This window comes from Peromyscus californicus, unplaced genomic scaffold (assembly GCF_007827085.1).
Source record: "Peromyscus californicus insignis strain IS unplaced genomic scaffold, ASM782708v3 Scaffold_7__1_contigs__length_154581171, whole genome shotgun sequence".
In the NCBI taxonomy this organism is placed as follows: domain Eukaryota; kingdom Metazoa; phylum Chordata; class Mammalia; order Rodentia; family Cricetidae; genus Peromyscus; species Peromyscus californicus.
Window position 1 is genome coordinate 140,629,791 of NW_026294595.1, and position 20,638 is coordinate 140,650,428.

A 20,638-nucleotide genomic window follows, 5' to 3' on the forward strand; every position below is an offset into this window, starting at 1 on the left:
GAAGCTCCGAAGGGAACATCAGAGCCCTGGAACTGGAGTTACAGATGGTTGTGAGTTGACATGTGGGTGCGGGGGAACTGAACCCAGCTCCTCACCAAGAGCAACCAGTGCTCTTAACCATCGAGCCATCTCTCCAGCCCAATTCAATAGTTTTTTTTTTTTTTTTTTTTTTGGTTTTTCGAAACAGGGTTTCTCTGTGTAGCTTTGCGCCTTTCCTGGAACTCACTCTGTAGCCCAGGCTGGCCTCGAACTCACAGAGATCTGCCTGCCTCTGCCTCCCAAGTGCTGGGATTAAAGGCGTGCGCCACCACCGCCCGGCTCCCAATTCAATAGTTCTTAAAGCATACACTTATAGGAATTCAGGCTTCAGTGTTCACCACCCAACACCAATAAAGTTTTATTGAAACTCAGCTACCAATGTCCATAGCTGCAGCCACAACCAAAACACAGAACCTACCCCCAAAATGTCTGTTGTGGGCCCTACACAGGAAGGGGTGCAATTTGTAAGAGCAAAACAAATCTGGGGCTGGAGAGATGGCTTAGTGGTTAAGAGCACTGACTGCTCTTCCAGAGGACCCTGGTTCAATTCCCAGCACCCACATGGCAGCTCACAACTGTCTGTAACTCCAGTTTCTGAGACCCAACACCCATGGCAAAACACCAGTGTACATGAAATAAAAATAAATAAATTAAAAATTAAAAAAAAAAAAAACAATTCTGAATGTCACCCCTTCTTCTTTTTCAGGGTTTTTGTTTTGTTTTTAGTATTTTTGAGATGGGCTCTTATGTAGTCAAGGCTGCCCTCAAACTCCTGATCCCTCTGCCTCTACCTCCCAGAGGCTGGGCTACCACACAGCATGTGCTGCCACACACCCTGTTTCGTTTTATTTTATATGATCACCTGACAGAATTAGCAAATGTCTCAAGCATAACGGGGTGAGAGGATTTTGTGTTTTTTAGGATGGGGACTTTGAAGTCTAAGCTCTCACCTTTAAAAAAAAAAAATCTCAATGAACAGGAATTTTGTCACAAAGCTTTATGTCAAAATACCACCCAAGGGAAGACAGACACTAAATTAAACACGACAGGCATTCTGATATTTCTATAAAACAGGAGGGCAAAGGGAGCTTTCCCACGAACACGCTTCACTTTATTATGCACTAACTTCAAGCCAGTTTGTAAAAAGGTAGCTGTGGTGGGGCACCCTTACAATCCCAGCACTTGGAAGATAGAGGCAGGAGGATGAGTCCAAGACCAGCCTGCACCATCTCAGAAAGATAATAAAATTCACAGATATCAAATATGTGGTTCAGTTTTGTGAAGAAAAGATTATACGTGAGTCACCCCTACATTGTACCTGTTCTTGGATGCATGCAGACAGCAGATTAGAAATCACCAGGAAAAATAATTCCATGGCCAACACTGTTCTGGGTACTGCTCCTGTCCTGTTGTGGGTCCTGACTCATTCTGTCCTCAAGAAAGCCTGCACGCAGCCAGTGAGGGTTGTCATGGCAAAGGTGGGGATAAGGTATAAAGACATCAAATATGCTGCCCAAAGCCACCTGGGCTCTGGGTGGGAAGCCTGGGACTGGAGACCAGTGGCATCTCAGAAATGCACTCTAGAGGGTGGAACAATAACTGGGCAGGGAGACCAGTTTCCAGCTCGTTTCTCTTAACATCTGAGCTAACCTTAACATGAACGCATCGAAAACTAAGCTTCCGAGTACAACGTACAACGTAATGAGACAAAAGCCCGAGAACACTGCTGTGAACAGCTGAGAGACATTGGCCTTGAGCCCTGCGGGGTTCCTGCCCATCTCCACCCCTTTCTAGGAAAGGCCTTTGGGAATACTTGCCTCCTGTCTAGGATCTGGTTACTCATTTACCTAGTCCATCATAGTGCCCCACGATGGCTGTGATGGCCTGCTGGCTTGTGCCCGTGGGTGTGGCACCCAAGGAACCAGAGGGCACCAAGCAGCCTCCTAACCCACTCTCCCAACTGGGGCTGACCTGTGCTCTTATCAAGGAAGTCCATGGACTCCTCGCTGGCGCTGAAATGGCTGGATGGGGCCTTCTTCTCGGGGTCCTGCTCCACGTCGGAGCCCGTGTGCACAGAGGAGTTCGTACTGGTCGGGGAGCGTGGCATGTCGGACAGGGAGATCCTGCGGCCTGCGCCCCCGCTCAGAAGGGGCTTGCTCAGAAGGATCTTGGGGGATGCTGTCATGTCAAAATTGAGCTTCACCTTCTCCTGCTTGTCCGTCTTGGCAGTGCCGGCGCTGGGATTGCTGGGGTCAAGCAGCATTTGGTACTGGCTATTGGGGGTGTAGGGCGTCCTGAACGGGGAATAATTAAAAACCCCAAACTTCCTCCGTATGTTCTCCACGTAAACTTCCATCTCTTGCATGGCGCTGTTGAAGATACTTTTAGTCTTTTTCACAGAAAAGGGGATTTCTTTAGACATGAGGTAGCAATTATTGATTGGAACCCAGGCTCTAGGAGGGCAAAAGAGAGAGACTGAGTCAGCGTCACTCATTTCCAAGCCTGTTTATTTTTTTAATTTTCTTAATGCAAACCAAATTAGCCTGGCAGGCGCTTGCCAAGATTCTTAAATGTGGGTTCTCCTTTTTAAATCAACGGCTTGTTTTGAATGGTTAATGAATGATCCACTTCACAGAGGTATTAAGGACGGAACACGAACAACAAAATTTAGCCAGGATGTGAAAAGACTCCACACACTTGGCCATCTTAATCTGTTAGAAACACAATGGAGGCCTTCAAGATGGCTCAGCAGGTGAGGGTGCCGCTGCCAGGTCTCTGCCAAGCCTCAGGCCTGCTCTGGCAGAACCCACGTGAGGGAGGGAAGACAGCCGCCTCCCTCAAGCTGTCTCTGGCCTCCACACATGCGCTGTGGCGCTCACATGCACACACACAAAAATGAGTAAATAAATGAGGGTTAAAAACCAAAAATAAATAAAAGGACAATCCCTTCAGTTTTCTGCTGTTTCAGAGTAAGAAAAACAGTCCGAGTCCTCCATGACACATGAGCAAAGGGCATAGTTCCCAGATCCTGCTCAGCTGCACAGGGACCTCCTTTTGACTACAATTCCATACGGGACTATTTGCAAGTTCATCTTCCTAGAAGGAGGTGCAAATTTCAGATTTATTTGAGACAGAATCTCTCCATGTAGTCCAGGTTGGCCTACAACTCAGAATCCTCCGAGTGCCTCGCCACGCCTGGCAGCATGTGAGGAAATAAACACGGGGAAAACTCTTGATAATACATGGCCTTTGGCTCTGAGGTGGACACTCTCCACCTGCTCCTTCAGGCAGCTGCCATTCTACTCTACTAACCCCCACACTCCAGGAAGTTCTGCAGAGACCCTGAAACCAAAAGATCAGTGTTGCTTTTCCAGGTCCAGCAACCCTCATCACACACACACACACACACACACACACACACACACACACACACACACACACACACACACACACACGGCCACCATGACCGTAGAAAGGACTAAGAACACCCGACCACGATCCTGTGGATTAGGGACAGCAGAGCATCTTGCTAATTGTGTACTCCTGACTCTACAGTCTCAACTTGTCCATATTATTTCCACGGAGACCAGGAACTCTAAGGATTCCTGGACCTCAAACTTAAGCAACAGGATGTGATGGGAGCCGGGACAGGGGGAGAAGACACTTGCTCCTATAAGAGAAGCATTTGCCCACACAGGACTCTGGACCCAGCCCTTCCTGGTCCCCTGGTCTTGGAAGAGCAGCAGTGGGCTTCTCCTACAGCATTTTATACCACATCAACAGCTGGCAGTGAATTCCCACATCTGAAGAGGAAATGACACACGAGAAAGGAGGCTGGCCGTGCAGAGGCCAGAGTCAGCACAAAGCCTGAACGCAAGTGAGAAACCCCAAATATGTAGCTGGTCTCAGAGCGCTGGGAGTGAGCAGACCCCTGTGTGTACTTGAGACACCTTGCGGCTGGGATCTGAAGACCCTCACATCTAAGCAGGTGCAACGAGGCTGAGCCGAAGTCCAACAGCTGCCAGAAGAGACAGGGCTCTGGGCTGGGTAAGGCAGCGGTGACAGCCACTAGCGTCCCCAGAGCTGCCCCCAGACACTTCCCATCTCGGGGAACAGAGCTCACAGAAAGCAAACTCAACAGTCCTGAGTCAGCACCAGGGGCTTCCCAGCCAGGGGGGAGGGGCAGCCACAGGCACGAGGCCTTTGCCCTTGTCCGGGTCATAACTGTCCCCACTCCCCCACGTTCCCAAGTGCCTTAAGGGGCCTAGGCAAGAATAAGCTCTTTTTCCTTAAAAGGAAATGAGATTTTCCTCAGCACAGAAGGGCTCAAGGAAGAGCCATGACAGCAGTCTCAGAACTGCCCTCCCCTGAGTGACTCTGGGCAAGGTATGGCCCTCTCTGGGCCTCAGTTTCTTTACCAGGAAGACGGAAGTGCAAGCAGCAACTTTCAAGAGTAGCGAAGTGCCTGGTGTCTGGGGACAGGGGTGTGTGTCCACAACCCCAGCCCTCAGGAGGCCGAGGCAGAAGGAACCCAAGTTCAAGGCTAGCCTGGCTACACAGTGAGCCCCTCCTCAGTCACACAGTAGCATACGACAGCTAACAGGTATTTTTCTTAAGGCCTTGCAATCATTTGGCATAAGAGTTTCTATAATTTTAGATAATGGTACATATGTTGAAAATCAATCCATTATTTTAAAAGATAAAAAGCATGCCGGGCAGTGGTGGCGCACGCCTTTAATCCCAGCACTCTGGAGGCAGAGGCAGGCAGATCTCTGTGAGCTCCAGGCCAGCCTGGTCTACAGAACAAGTTCCAGGACAGCCCAGCCAGGGCTACTCAGAGAAACCCTGTCTTGAAAAACAACAACAAAAAAAGATGAAAATCAGAGAGACTGGAGTCTTCAGAGCATCTCATGACCTCTGCCAGAGCCTCCACGGGCTCCTTCTCCAGCTGATCAATTTGACAATCTGCATGGGGGGGGGTTCTGGGATGTTTCTTAGTCTGACCGAGCTCACTGTTACATGCCTAGGCTTCAAGTGAAGTGAGTGTTCTAAGAATAGACAACCATGGCGCCTGCTGTATACCTCCCGTGGGGTCCTATATCATGGCCTCCCCACATCTTAGCAAAGCAGGCTGTGGATAAGCTTTCCTGGGTTGGTTGTCTAGGGCTGACTATGGTGGCACATGCCTTTAATCCCTGTGAGTTCAAGGCCAGCCTGGTCTACAGATCGAGTTCCAGGACATCCAGGGCTACACAGAGAAACTGTCTCGAAGAAGGGGAGGGGACCCCCTGTCTGAGAACCAAGAATTCATTCCCCTGGGGAGAATCTGCACACCAGTTTTCAGTGATGGCAACATCCTGGGCCTCCAAAGCGTTGGGACCATAGAACTGAGGACTGTGCCCACATCTACAGCAGGGCCACCGTGCCCCAAGTGATCCTACCAGGTGAGCACAGCCCCACAGAGGAAACAGAAAACACTGCAGACGCTGAGGAGGATGGAGGCCTTGCAAGAGAACAGGAAAGGCCTGGCTCTCGGCCAGCTCCCAGCCAACACCAAGGAATACACTGTCCATGGAAAGCAACAGCCTCAGCAGAGTACAAGCAATGCCTTAGGGCCTGCGCGCCCCCAAGGTCCCCTTCAATGGCAGGCTGGCAAGATGGTCACAGCAGAAGGAGCAGAGCCCTGAGCTCTGTGGGCCTGGAGACATCCTGCTATGGCACACACTAAAGTACACCCCCCTGTAGGTGAATCCACGGCGCTGTCCCACAGAAGAATCTTACACACTATTAAGATATGAACACAAGTGCTCTGTGATGAGATGGGTGTAGGCACAGCCAGCTACCAGAAAGCAAATCCTTACACTCCCCCAGAGCACCCAGTTCAAACCACTTCGTTACCGCACAGCCTCTCCAGGCCCGGCCCTTCACTGGCCTCTGCCTTCCAGCTCGGTGGACCAGTGCCTTCACAGCCAGCATTTCCTACAGATGGCAGATAGCTAGCCTCGGAGCTCCCATGGACAAGCATCTGTGTGGTATGTGACTTTAACTCCTATGCACTCACTCATACATCTTCTCCAAATGCTTGTGGGAGCGGGGAGGGGGAGCTCTGAAGGAGTCTCTGCTTCCTTTAATCACAAGGTGGCTGGCTGAAAGGGGACATGATAAGCAGCCCCTCTGACTACCTGTTGCTCACAGGCAGGTGAGGCCAAGGCAATGGGAGCTGCTGGAAGCTGGAGAGACTCTATAACTGCATTCAGTCTGATTGGGAAGGAAGGGGGAGGGTGGAGAGGCTGGGAGGGAGAGTTCACACCTGTCAAAACACCATCCCCCCTGTCATTTCCCATTTTAGATATAGAGAAAGGGGAATGGGGGAAGGGGGAAACTACTCCATCCAATGCTAAAAGAATCATTTAGTGGCAATCTAGGAAACTATCTCCCATCACTAAAAGCATTACTTTTAAAAGTAATTTGCACTGAGATTTAATTTACTCCAGAAAACAAAATAAATAAATAACTGCACACACCAGAGAGCAGCACTTCACACAGCCATGGAACTCATTCCGAAGCCAGATCCATCAACAGAACCACGGAGGTGTGATTCTTTCTTCCTAAGACTCCTAAAGCAACTGAATGAAGCCCTCCCCTCACTGAGCTTAACACAGAACCAGGAAACGGTTTTTGCACACACAGGATCACTGGTTGTTATGACAATAAATAAAATAACAGCCATAGTCATTGCTAATAAAAGGTAGAATTCGCTTTTAAAAACAGCAGAAACAACAGCCAGATGCTCCTCCCCTTTACTCTCTGGTGTTATTACCCAGGGTTCCACTCGGAGCCTGTTTTTAAACTCCCACCTGTCATGTTGTCCAAAGAAGCGGGCATCAACCTGCCCATCTTTGTCCCTCAGGGCTTTCGCTGGCCAGAATGGGAAGCCTTTCAGCTTTGCCCAGACCAAAGGGTGCGGGTTGCTCTAAAAGAAGAAGAAAATGCAGAGCTGGCATTATATTTGGCAGCAAGACACACATTAAAGTCTGAAAGGTAATTTGAACACGGGGAGGCAGGAAGGAAAACAGGTTCTGCTGATTAGGGGTTTGTCAACTTGGCACAGGCTAGAGCCATCTGGGCAGAGGGCATGACAAGTCAGAAAAGCCCTCCATCTGACTGGCCTATAGACAAGTCTGTGGGGCATTTTCTTGATTAATGGCTGGGGGGAGGGGGGTCCAGGCCACTAGGGGGTGGTGCCATCCCTGGGCCGGTAGTCCTGGGTTCTGTAAGAAAGCAGGCTGAGCAGGCCATGAGAAACAAGCCAGTAAGCGGCACTCCTCCATGGCCTCTACTTCTGGTCCTGCCCTGACTTCCCTGGCTGATGCTGTGAGATGAAATAAACCCTTTTCTCCCCAGGTTGCTTTTGGCCATGGTGTCTATCACAGTAATTAGACAAACAGGACACCAGTCATCGTGAAAAGCTGACAGCTGTAAGCAGGGTCCTCACACAGGTGCTTCCCGGGAGGTGTGCAGCCTGGACAGAGCCGGGCAGGGCCTTCAAAGTTGAAAATGAGCCTGGAATAGTGGTGCATGCCTTTAACCCCAGCACTCAGGGGGCAGAGCCAGGCGGATCTCTGTGAGTTCGAGGCCAGCCTGGCCTACAGAGTGAGTTCCAGGACGGACGGCCACACAAAGGCTACACAAAGAAACCCTGTCTCAAAAAAACAAAAAAATGGTGAAATGGTGAAAACAATCAGTCGTGGGTCCTGGCTCTGCTCATTGCCACAGTGACCATGAATAAGAAGATTCACCTCGCCAGGCAGCGGTGGCGCACACCTTTAATCCCAGCACTTGGGAGGCAGAGAGCCAGGCAGATCTCTGTGAGAGCGAGATCCAGAACAGGCACCAAACCTACACAGAGAAACCCTGTCTCAAAAAAAAAAAAAAAAAAAAAAAAAAAAGATTCACCTCTTTAGGCATCACAGAAACAGTCAACACCCAGTCTGTGCCGTCTGGACACAATGTGGAGCTCTGCAGGAGAGAGGCTGCAGGAACCGCTGCTCTGCTGGGGCTCCCCAGGGCTGTGACTGCACCAGTGTTTCTCTCAGAGGCAAGAAGAAGCCTGAGCTATGTTTTAACTGTCACTTGTCCAGTCTTGCCCTCTCCAACCCTCCACCCTGCCTCTCTCACATACACCCACTCCACCCCGCGCTGTACATCTCTGCAAAACAGTGCTTCTCAATCTGGGGTTCACGATCTCACTGAGGAATTCAATGACCCTTTCACGGGGATCGCCTAAGACCATCAGAAAACATAGATATTTACATTACGATTCGTAACAGTAGCAAAATTGCAGTTACGGAGTGGCTAGGAAAATAATTTTATCGTTAGGGGTCACCACAACATGAGGACTGTATTAAAGAGTTGCAGCATTAGGAAGCTTGAGAACCACTGCTTAAAACATACTGGATTCAGTCAATGCCCAACACTGTAGGAGAAACAAAAGTCCACGAGGGTGACTTTGCACCTCTCTGAAGACCCTGAGACGGTCCTCCAGGGATGTACGTCCAAAGGTCTTAAAACAGGCCCAACCAGATTGAAAAATGACACAGCAAACTACAGACAGGATTCCAACGTCCTGTGACCTGCATCCCACTTGTCACATCCCCCTTTTGAGTCAACCTAGTCACCAGGATGCTTAACTCTGGAACAAAACAGTTTGGCCCAAGAGGTTTGCCCAAGTCCAGTTCATTCCGTTCTGCCCTGACTTTTTCAGAACAACTTACATAAAACTTCACCGCCTCGTCTCATGAATCCCTGGAGAGGGAGGGCCCTCTTGGTACGGTCACCAAAGGCACCAGAGTTACAGAAGTGAAATAAAGGGCTAGAGTCCAACTTACACAGGGCTCACAGAACCAGTTGTCACGTTTCTGGCAAGCAGCAAGATAGCACTCTGGACACACTTCAATTTCATTCATCTGCAAAGCAAGGACACATTAGAGCGCGGAGCCGCACATCTGGCAGCCCTCAGGAAATCCCTGATACTTAAGTGCGTGTCCTTTGATTTCAAGGTCAGGTCTTCTTCTCTTGTATTGGGGGCAAGGAGATAGCAATAGGATCTTGCCAGGTAGCCCAGGCTGGCCTCGAGCTGATCAAGGAATCCTTCTGCCTCAGCCTCCCCAGTGCTCTCCCAGGAGAGGTTCACAGCAGCACACACAACACAGTTTGCTTAATCATTTTTTTCTTTGTTCGTGTGTGTGTGTGTGTGTGTGTGTGTGTGTGTGTGTGTGTGTGTGTGTGTGTGTGTGTTTATAGAGAGGGAGGGAGGGAGGGAGAGGAGGAGGGAGAGACAGAGGGAGGGAGTCTTGCCTGAATGGATATATGTGCACTTTGCCTGGGACCCTTAGAACATGTCAATCCCCTGGAACTGGAGTTACAGAAGGATGTGAGGCACCATTTAGGAGTTGGGAATTGAAACAAGGTATTCTGAAACCAGAGCCATTTCTCCAGCCCCCTGGCTTGATGATGATATTCAAAAGTTTAAAAAAAATCTCAGGAAAGTCCCACTGTGGCAACTCCTTGAAGATGAAACCAACTGCTGCTCAACATCCTGCCTCGTGTGTGTGTGTGTGTGTGTGTGTGTGTGTGTGTGTGTGTGTGTGTGTGTGTGTGTACAAGAAGAGGCCAGAGGGTAACATCCAGTGTCTTCTGAAATCATTCCCACCTGTTGACAGGGTTTTTCTCTAAACCTGGCACTCACCAATTTGGCTAACTGGCTGTTGAGCAAGGCCTGGGATTGTCCTGTGTCTGCCCCCAGACCTCGGAGTACAAGCACACACTGTCATGCCTGGGCTTTTACAGAGGTGCTGAGGGATCAAACACAGGTCCTGGTACTTACAACTTCACTAAAAGGTGCCCAGCCTCCATTCAAATCCCAGTGCAGTTCACTGCCCACCCAGCCTAGTTCACGACCTACAGAAGTGACTTCGACACACTCAGTCTCAGCTTGCCTATCCCTTGACTGCAAGTTTCCAGGAACTTCTGCCACACTAGTAGGTCTGTTTGGAATATTCACCCCCACTCTCAACCCTGAGAATGACTTGGTAATGTCTAGAGGCATTCTGGTTGTCACAGGGGGGAATTCTCCATCCTCAAATGCCAGCAGGGCTAAGCTGAGAGATCAACCACGTACTCGTCCAGAAGATTCAGAAAAAACCGCTCATGCCTCTGGGCCTGCACCTCTTCCTAGGCAGTCAGGGATAATGAACAACACAGGATCCACACAGCAGTAAACACCACAGACTTAGCATACCATCATTCTAAATGTCCCGTGGCATCTAATCATACCACCTTAAACACAAGCAGACCCATCTAAGTCTTCCCCGGCTGAGAATTCCTTTACTCCTCACCAATGGGACAGGAATGGACTACTATCATCTCATTTTAAAGTACGGAGGAGAAAGGGAGGAAGCCCTCAAAATTCAAGTCACCTGCCCCAGAGAGTGGCAGAGAGAGGGCAGGGATCTGAACCCAGGCAGCACATCTCCAAAGCCTATATGAGTCTCCACAACCCACTTAGTGGCTACTATTATCTTCCCAGTATTGGTGGTATTGCATTCCTCTTTGCCTCCTATCACCATGCAGGGCCAACGCAAGGAACAGGAGCTTTGCTACATCGTCATCTTTAACCCACATCCATCCCCATCCCTCCTGAGCCAGCTTAACTGGAGAAGGAAATGAGTGAGAACACACTACTCACACTACCCAAAAAGCTTCTAGTGAGGGGTCCGTCCTGACTCACTACCAACACAACGCAAAGGGGAAAGACAGTGAAATGCTGATGTCCCACGATCACATGGAGGAGAGATATACACACATATACTTTTTAAGTTTAGATGGACTTCAGAGGCAGCTCACTGGCCACGCTTGCTGATGACCTGGGTTTGGTTCCCAGCACCCACCTCATGTAACTCTAGTTCTAGGGGAACTGCCCTCTGGCCCTGCTGAGTCATCTGTACATCCATGATGTACATAAATATACAGGCCACCATACACACATAAATAAAAATAAATAAATAGGGGGCTGGAGCACTGACAGCTCTTCCAGAGGACCCAGGTTCAATTCCCAGCACCCACATGGCAGCTCACAACTGTCTGTAACTCCAAGATCTGACACCCTCACACAGACACACATGCAGGCAAAACACCAATGCACATGAAATAAAAATAGTAAGTTATTTTTTAAAAATAAAATAAATCTTTTTTTTTTTTTTGGTTTTTCGAGACAGGGTTTCTCTGTGTAGCTTTGCGCCTTTCCTGGTACTCGCTTTGGAGACCAGGCTGGCCTCGAACTCACAGAGATCCGCCTGCCTCTGTCTCCCATAGAGTGCTGGGATTAAAGGCGTGCGCCACCACTGCCCGGCAAATAAATCTTTTTAAAAGGTCAGAACTTCCTACGCTGGGAAGAACACACACACTACCATATAGATCCACCTCAGGTTGTTATCCACATTGCTACAGCTATTCTGGGAAGCAGTCAGGAAATATCTACAAACCAGCAGAGCTATCGACTCTCTTGACGTTAAGACACACTATTATCTGTGCATTTCACGCCTGAGAACCACACAATCAACTTGGGGAAGGGGAGGGGGACACCATCACGGCCAGGCAATGTGACAGGAATGGTGGCATAGTGGTCTATACCTTTACTCCTGGCACTAGAGAGGCAGAGGCCAGTCTGATCTACATAGCAATTTCAAGGCTAGCCTGGGCTATACAATAAGACCCTATTTAAAAAAAAAAAAAAAAAAAAAGGAGGGAGAGACAGATACTTTATGAGCTTGTCCCCCTTAAGTCAAAACCACAAACCTCTGTCAAAGGAATGAATGACCCCATGGACTGACTCAATCCCAACTGTGGAAGCCAAGGTCAAAACTAACAAACTGACAACCGAGAAAACTTAGGATTCCCTGGACTTGCCACGACTTCAGGCTGAACATCACTCTCACCCCCTTAGATCCCCGCGGAGCTAACAGGCTCCCATACCACTGGGCCCCTCTTCCTGCTTTCATGTGTGTGAAGAGCAAGATGCTGCGCACAGCACAATGAACGCCAATGCCCTAGTAGCTACCCACTGGGCTTCCCTGTGCCTCTAGGAGACAGCTACACCAAGAAGACGGGAACACGTACCTCATGCTCACAGATCTTGATGACGACTTTTGCTATCTGCGTCAACTTGTGATTTCCTAAGGGAGTAAGAGAACTGGATTATTTCAAAGGCAGCCAGCAAGCTGCCTGCCTCAGGATTACACTTGCATCAGCAATTTTTTTTAACTTGTTTCCCCCCAAGATTCACCATTTAAAGGCTTAAAAACACCAGGTTTCAGGCTTCCAACACTGATTCAAATTATTGACTTCTCTATCAAGGACCAAGCTTTATCATTATCTTGCAACTGAGCAGTTGGTGTGGAATTCCCTATAGATGAGGTTAATATTTCCAAGCACTCTGACATTCTAAACGCTATAATTAACAGAAAGGAGCCTTACTTAACCCTATAATCCCAGAACACAATGCAAAAAAGAAATGGAGTGTCTGGTGCCTCACTAAGACTCCACCGGAAGCTGTGTAGGAAAACAGATGTGACGATTCTCATTTACTTCATGACTGAGTCCAAATCAGGAGTCCCGGCCTCTACCAGAACTCCTAGCCAATGATGTGAGCATCTGGCCCAGAACTAATGCCAAGCCTTTTCCCTTTGCACTAGAGGAAAGGTCAAGGTGGCCAAAGAACTGTGCTCTCTTTGGGCCTAATAGCATTTTCAGAAACTGTAAATTCGTTGGTCTGAGGAGAGGATGGCTCAGTCACTATGTGCTTGCCTCAAAAGCATAAGGACTCCATGGCCAGTCGTTCTAGCCTAATTGGCTAGCATCAGACCTGAAGATAAACAGAAACTAAGGTAGATGGCACCTGGGATTGACTTCAGGCCTTGCACATGCACACACACACAGGTGCATGCCCACCCACACACATGCACCTACAAGAATATTCACTCATCCAAACCTACACCTATGAACCAAATGAAGAGCAGTGCATAGGAAGAAACCTGTCATGGCAGGCTCTGCAGACCTGTGAGCATCCCCTGTCCTGTCCTGTCCTCCATCCACCCCACACCTCTGGCCATCCTAGCTGGAGCAGGAATTATGCTCCTCCACCCGAGCCCAAGCACCTTTGTATGATCTGATAATCAGAGCTCAATATCAGGTGCATTCCGGTTTGCTCTGCAGGTGTTTTGAGACAGAGTCCCTCACTGAACCTGCAGCTCACTGATCCGAGAGCTCTGGAGAGTCCCCGGCCTCTGCCTCCCCAGTGCAGCGGGGCACCTGGCTTTTACACGGGCACTGGAAATGGAAACTCAGATCCTTGCTTTACTGGCCAGGCTATCTTCCCAGTCACCTAAGCCTGATGTTCAAGATTCTTTTCGGTATGTGTGTGAGGGGTAGGGTGTACGTGTAAATGCAGACAGGCACAGTAGACAGGCGAAAGTCAGATCCCCTGGAGCTGGAGTTGTGGGCGGTTTCGAATGGCCGGACATAGGTGCTGGGAAACAAACTCATACTGTCTGGAAGAGCAGCAGGTGCCGTTAGGCAGCGCCATCTCTCCAGTTCATGAAACCTGATTAATTTTAAGAAAGGGCAGGAGACTGGGCCACGCTTGTATCACACTCTCTTCCTTAGAAACCTCCAAGCTACTCACCCCCATTATAAATAATGCAGTTGTGCAGGATCCACTTGGCATCGGCCAGGAAGGCTTCAGTGCAGCCGTACATCTTCTTTTTCGCATTCTGGGAGGAGAAGCCAGAGAGCAGTATGACCATCGAAGCTGACACAGGCAGCGGCGCTAACACCTGGGTCCCCTACGCCTGTCATCGAAGCCATCTGCCGAATAAGTCAATGCTCTCCGACTCATTTCCCAGAATGCTATTAGGTTCAAGATCTACAGCCCTATAAAATGCACTCAAGAGTCATCCCAGGGACTTGAACATTCTCATCTTGAAAATGATGTCATTTATCCAGCAGCAGCATCCAATGAAGGGCACAGTTCATATAGCTGAGTATCACTACTAAGACAGTCACTGTGGTATCACATGCCTCTCACAAAGAGCCATTGAGATGTTTCTGACAATGAAGAAACTGAGGTAATGTGAAGACACCTAACCCCCCAGCTTGAATCTAGAACCCCAGCCATGTTGTTTTTTTAATGCTTCATCTTTCTGGCATACCATAAAGGTCTGTGCAATTTTCCAAAGTTGATGTGATCTACTGCTTTGAGGGGGGAATATTAACGCAAACATTATGACATCATGTTCTACTTTTATGGATGCCTTTGTTTTCTTACAGAATTGGGGATCAAAGACAAGGCCTTGCACAGGCAAGGCCAGGCCAGATCCAGCCCTATGAAGATGTGTTTCAAACCCATAATTAGCTGCTGAGTTAGGAACTCTGCATGAGGATCCAGTGCTCAAGCAGAGTGTTTCAAGTGTGATTTTTTCACCACGGAATTTTAGCACACACTCTTCAAGCATTAAAGAAACAGCCTGATGGGCAAAGGGAATCCAGTTCTAAGAAGCCCCTTGACTGCTAATCTGGAGGTTTCCAAACGCGTCATTTTCTCTTCCTCCTTCCTGCTGCTCTCATTAGCGCCTCCGAAAGAGGAAGTGAGAATCAATCAATCAAGTCACTAATTCTCAGAAGCTGGGACTATCCCTCAAAAGCACTGCCTGTGGATTTCAACAATCCCCTGTGATCCCCCAGGAGGAGGTCACAGAGGAAGGGCATGGAAGACAGACTTCTATCCGAATAAAACAGAGCAGGACAACATCCTGGTGTAACTGCAACTTGGACAGGGAAAGGGAAGAGCCTCAGCCATCTGGACTCCTCTGCTACCTCAGCCAGGCCCTGTGATGGAGGCCAACCTTTTCCAATGTACAAAGGTCCATGGGGTGGAATATATATTCTGCATAGTCAGGATGCTGCTCCAATGGAACGGGCTTCTGGAATGCATCTGTCTGTAAGAGAAAGACACATGCACAGGCAAAAACCCATCACTCATCTGAAGGCCACGCATGGAAAGCAAAGGGTGCTGAAAACCAAACACATTTTCACAGCTCTAGCGATACCCACACAAGATGACCTCGAGAAGGTCAAGGTAAAAAGTGACCCATCTTCTAATTCCACTCACTTATAGAGTCCTGGGCCCAGGTGAATGCGTCTGGTTTTCTTACTTGTTTTGATTTCAGTACACAGCCTCTACTCTCTTCCATTAAGGCTGACAATTACAACACTGTAAGCCACTTTAGGCCTCTAGAGGACACTTGCTGTGCAGTCCACACCCAGCACAAGCTGACTTGAGGGTAAAATGTTGCTGACTCACAAAAAAATGTCCCCTAAGTGTGAGCACAGGGTGTGACCCGGGGGAAACCTACAAAGTCAGATTCTGGTCCTCCCTCACACAGCCAGGCTGAGCAAGTTCTCGATCTTGACCACATGTACACGGCAGGTATCTACTTCTCAAGTTAAAACGCTAAAAAGAGGTGCTAGAAAGATGGCTCTGTGGTTAAAAGAGCCTGCTCCTCCAGCAGAGGACTCAAGTTTGGATCCCAGCACCCACACTGAGCAACTCCAGGGAATCCCATGCCCTCGTCTGGCCTCCTTGGGCACCTGCACACAAGTAGGGCTCACACATCCGTGTACAAACACACACACAAACCTTAAAAGAAATAAAAACACTAAACGATTTGGTTGAACACTAACTTATACTCAAGCAAGGCAACTGAGTAGCTCTCCACCGGGACACTAGACTGCTGTCATCTAGAATGCATGGGTTCAGGTCCCAGCACCCACACAGTGGCTCACAAGCATCTGTAACTCCAGTTCCAGAGGCTTCGATGCTCTCTTCTGAACTCAGACCCCAGGCGCACATGGTGCACATTCATTGTGAAGGCAAAACATTCATACACATAAAAATAAATAAATCTCTTTAAAATATATCATGTGCCGGATGATGGTGGCCTTTAATCCCAGCACTTGGGAGGTAGAGGCAGGCAGATCTCTGAGGCCAGCCTGGTCTACTGAGCCAGTTCCAGGACAGCCACGGCTGTTACACAGAGAAACCCAGTCTGGAAAAAACAAATACAATACAAAAACAAAACAAAACAAAAAACTGGGTTGGGGCTGCAGCCCAGGAGTAGAGCATTTATCTAGCATGGGAAAGGCTCTGGGTTCAACCCCCAGCACCCCTCACCTCCCCCCCAAAGACAACAGCTCTACCAAGTTATTAGGTCTAGATGATCCTTTTCTATAGATGGTCTTTAGTAGACACAGTTTATAAACTAAAAGAATCAGAAGCAACTCATCACATTCAACCTAAAAAATACACTCCACAGTAAAAATATAAAGATCTTTTTTCTTTGTACCAAATTCTGGCTATACACTTTATTCCCAATGATTGGGATTCAAGAAAAAGAGTTTCCCATTTAAACACCAGCCAACTGGAAGGATCTGGATGATTTCCCCCAGATAACAACAGATTTTAGAACACATCTCAAAGGGAAAAGCCTGCTTTCCTTTTGCTCTTATTTTCTGTGTTATCACACTGATTTAGTGTACGTGTGTGAGCACAGACATGTGAGAGTGTGTGTGTGGAAATCAGAGGACAGCTTTGGGGAACTGGTTCTCTACTACCACATGGAACCTGGGGAGTGAACCTAGTCAACAGATGCTGCAGCAAGTATCCTTACCTACTGGGCCACCTCGATGGCCGAGTTTTTGTTTTGAAAGAGGTTTAACAGGTGAGTCCTAACCCTGAGTCTACATTAAGTCTGTGAACTTAGCAAATGAACCCAAAGGAATTTCACTAGAGCACAGGGTGCTTTTATACAAACAGAAGGGGCAACCTTCCCAATGTGTTTCTTGAATTCATCTGTAGGGAAAATGTGGTATGGGATGAATTTTAATATCTTGAGGCAATGGGGGAGGGGGATTTCTGTGCCGGAGTCTTGCTATGTGGCCATGGCTAGACTGAAACCTGTTTAGGAGATCAAGGTAGCCTTGAACTTCTGCCTCCTGAGTGTTGGGATTATAGGCATGTGCTACCAAGACTGGGTTTAAATATTACATTTTAAAACAACATATATATTTTGGTGATGGGGATGGATAGAGCTCAATAATAGAGCACTCACCTAGCATTCACAAGGCCCTGGGTTCAATCCCCATGACCACAGAAAAAATAAAACAAGGCATTCTTCTGACATTTTCCTGAAACCATCATGGTAAACACATCGACCACAGCAGTGCTGGCTCGGTGGAGGCTCTCGGGGGTGGAGGCTCTCGGGAGAGTGCTGCTGTAAGGCACACACCTGGACAGCCAAATGTGGCAGCCCACCTCTCTACTGTTCAAACAGAAGACTTCAACCCTCATCCCCCTTTATGAAGGACAGTCTTGCCCACCTTGGAGAGCTCACTCCCTGGCTCAGTCTCACTAAACTGAGCTGTACTGTGCTCTCACAGAATTCCAGAAAGGCCTGGGGAGGAGCACAGAGTCCCTCCTTGGACAGTGGGGTTCAACCATGTGATCTTGACCTCACAGCTCTTTAGGATCATCCCCCACACCTTCCTACTGGCACCTGTCCTCGGACTAAACTCTTCCAGGACAGGCTACCGTATCTTATGATTGGACATACAGGAAGGTCCCCAGAGGATGTCTGTGAGCCTGAAGAGCAAAGCCACCAAAGGAATACATAGCACATTAAAGGAACAAAATGGAAGCCACCGTCACCATTACGTTCAAAGCCGCAGGAATAGTCAGTCCTCTTACCCCTGGCTGCTTCATTTTCTGAATGGCAAACTTGAGCAGGTAGGACAGCTGTTCAATGGTCAGCATCGTCATGGCTTTGCTCTGGGTCTCGATGCATTCTGCTACTGTAATCTTCTACAAGTCAAAAACCACACACACAGGTCTGTTAGGGGGAAAACACATGGCTGCCAATGCATTTGTCCTCCTTCCAATGCTGTTAATGCACTCACAGGTAAACGCGATTCCCATCTAAATGAGAACAGCCACTGGCGCTGGAATAGCTATTAGGCCAAGCTACCAGGCCAGCACCTGTGGGATCGATCCGTGGGCAAAGATTTAAGACGTCAATCCACATACACTGTGGGCTCATGTGATGTGGGCTCATGAAGACATGATGATCTGATCCGGGACCTGGGAAGGTGGCAGACTGCAACCTTTGGGTCTTAAGAATTGAATTTGAAAAGAAAGGCCACAGAGAGTAGATGGAGGGTGAGAACTGCAACACTGGATGTGCGCTCACCAGCCACCAGCCACATCCTCTGGGAGCCCGAGCTACGGCTGAGCAGACTAGCATGGCCGTTCTCAAGGACACTGCTGGTGCAGGGGCATGGAGCTCACTGTAGAAGAATTAGGGAAGGGGGTCAGCCAATGAGAAATACACCTCATCCACTGTGGGCGTCCTGAAAGAGGCCACCGCTCCTTTGTCCTTTCCTTGTAAGTCCATCTTACTATGTAGACCAGGCTGGCCTGGAACTCAGTATGTAGAGCAGGCTGGTAGACCAGGCTGGCCTCAAACTCAGAGAACCACCTACCTCTGCCTCCCAAGAGCTGGGATTAAAGTGTGCGCCACCATATCCAGGCTTCCCCTTTTTTTTTCCTCTTTCTCTTTTCTATTCCTTACCTTTTTTCTTCTTCTTTTCCTTCTTTTCTCCTCTCTCCCTTCCTCTTTTCTCTTTGGAGAAAGAATCTCACTATGTAGCCCAGGCTGGCCTCAAACTCCTAATCCTCCTGCCTCAGCCTCCCAAGTGGGCTTACAAGTGTGAGCCACCACACCCAGCTCAGAATGGTCATTTCATAAAGGACCCAGAAAAGCAACTGTAACCAGACTGCAGCAGCCTCCTACCGGGCCTCGGGGACTCGGAGGATTACGTAGCGGCAACAACAAAAAACAGCAAACCCTAAAATGTCAGGGGCTCTTCTGGCCCATCTGCGGAAGAGGAGCTGAATCACTGGCTCCAATTAGTTTGGAACCAGTTCCCACCTGTCCGTCTCTGGGGCCTGCCTTCCGGTGAACTCCCGGTGTGTCAGAACCTGACAATTGTCCAGGGCACACAGATCGACCCCATTTTATCTTCCAGCTGTCTTTCCAATTCACTCCGGAGGGAAAAACCTGAGGGCCCCGAATCTGAACACACAGCAAGTACACCTGCCTGCTTGAATCCCGTTTCTTTCTGAGTGCCACATATCCATAGTGGACGTACAGGGAGTCGCCTAGCCCTCTGTCATTCCCTCCCTCCAACCTCTACTCCTTCCTCCTTCCTGGCAGGGACTGATTAGCACAGCATAGGAGTCTCGGTCAAGCTTTTTCAATGGGGGAACTGGTGAGCAGTGCTGACCCGGGAGCCCAAGGGCAAATTAGCTGGAGGACAACTGGGGAAAATTCTCCCGCTTGATAAAAGCGAAGTTAGGAGACATGCTCTTCTCTTAGGGAAATCGCTGACTATCCATACGTGATACCTAAGCCTCCAGCAGCCATCGTGTGTGCGGCCGAGGGGACAGAGAGGAGCCATCATCATAACCGGGAGACAGCAGGCTTGGCTCCAAACAGCCTGGCTGGCCCGACCTCCCCGGCTGCTTCCCACACGGGATGGTCACTAGCTCTGGCGTCTCCGACACCGCTCATCACAACCATCACTGCAGAGAAAGGCAGCCTATCTCAACCATGCTCTATTTGGTGACTCGGACAATGGGGACGGGATGCTCAAGACAGAAGAGAACCCCTGGAGGCTCAAGGACCCACAAAACTGGGGAAGCAAACCCAGCTCTAAACAGAGGAGGGAACAGTCAGCACAGGGTATGCAAGTCTCTCTGGAGTAACCCCAGGGGAGCGTCAGCCGGCGGCTTCTGCTGTGACAGAGGCACAAGACCCCTTCCACATCGTCATCATTTGTTCTGAAGTCCAGAGTATTTCTTCTTTTTCTCCTTTCCCTACCCAAGAGTGGCATCACGGGCCTTTTCCTGTCTTGAGTTCCTCCCCCACACACATCTAGGCGACACTTCCCTCTCACACACAGGAAGCTTCCTCAGAATCTAACTCATTGCACAGTGGAATCCCAGAGATGTTCCACATGAAATGACGTGTTCAACTGACGCTTGTTTTCATCGGTGCAGAGAGAGAGCATCAGTGAGCTGGGCAGAACGGAGGGAGCTCACTCGCTCGCTCGAGCAGTCGCTTTCATGACGGGTGAGTTCAGTTTTGCTGCTGGCGGGACGCACGGGGTGGGCGACCTTCAGCCTAGCACGTGTGGCTGCAGTAGCGAACTTGTGGCTTCCTCTGCCCAGATGTCCTCCCCTCCGGATCCTCCTCATGTCTCAGTGTGACCTTCCCAGGCCTGGATTCTTAAAGGGGGAGACGCCCAGCACCTCAGCTCCCTCTTCCCATCTTTCCGTCCATGTTCTCCACTTTTCTTCAACCTATTTATGACAAGTAACTGTCTTTGGGGTTTTGTCCTCTTTTGCCCAAAACAGAAATAATAATAA

General features: G+C 49.1%; 1 protein-coding gene across 15 annotated transcripts in view; it reads right to left on the minus strand.

Moving 5' to 3' along the window:
- Zmynd8 (zinc finger MYND-type containing 8) overlaps positions 1 to 20,638 on the minus strand; it is a 103,141-nt gene that overhangs the window by 41,615 nt on the left and 40,888 nt on the right. For all 15 annotated transcript variants that reach the window (XM_052723357.1, XM_052723350.1, XM_052723359.1 and 12 more), the window contains 7 exons: positions 17,900 to 18,013; positions 15,000 to 15,092; positions 13,781 to 13,868; positions 12,217 to 12,272; positions 8,928 to 9,005; positions 6,897 to 7,012; positions 2,011 to 2,492 (listed from right to left, as the gene is read on the minus strand). In XM_052723357.1, coding sequence (XP_052579317.1) covers positions 2,011 to 2,492; positions 6,897 to 7,012; positions 8,928 to 9,005; positions 12,217 to 12,272; positions 13,781 to 13,868; positions 15,000 to 15,092; positions 17,900 to 18,013 — 1,027 coding nt within the window. The remainder of the gene's footprint in view (positions 1 to 2,010; positions 2,493 to 6,896; positions 7,013 to 8,927; positions 9,006 to 12,216; positions 12,273 to 13,780; positions 13,869 to 14,999; positions 15,093 to 17,899; positions 18,014 to 20,638) is intronic.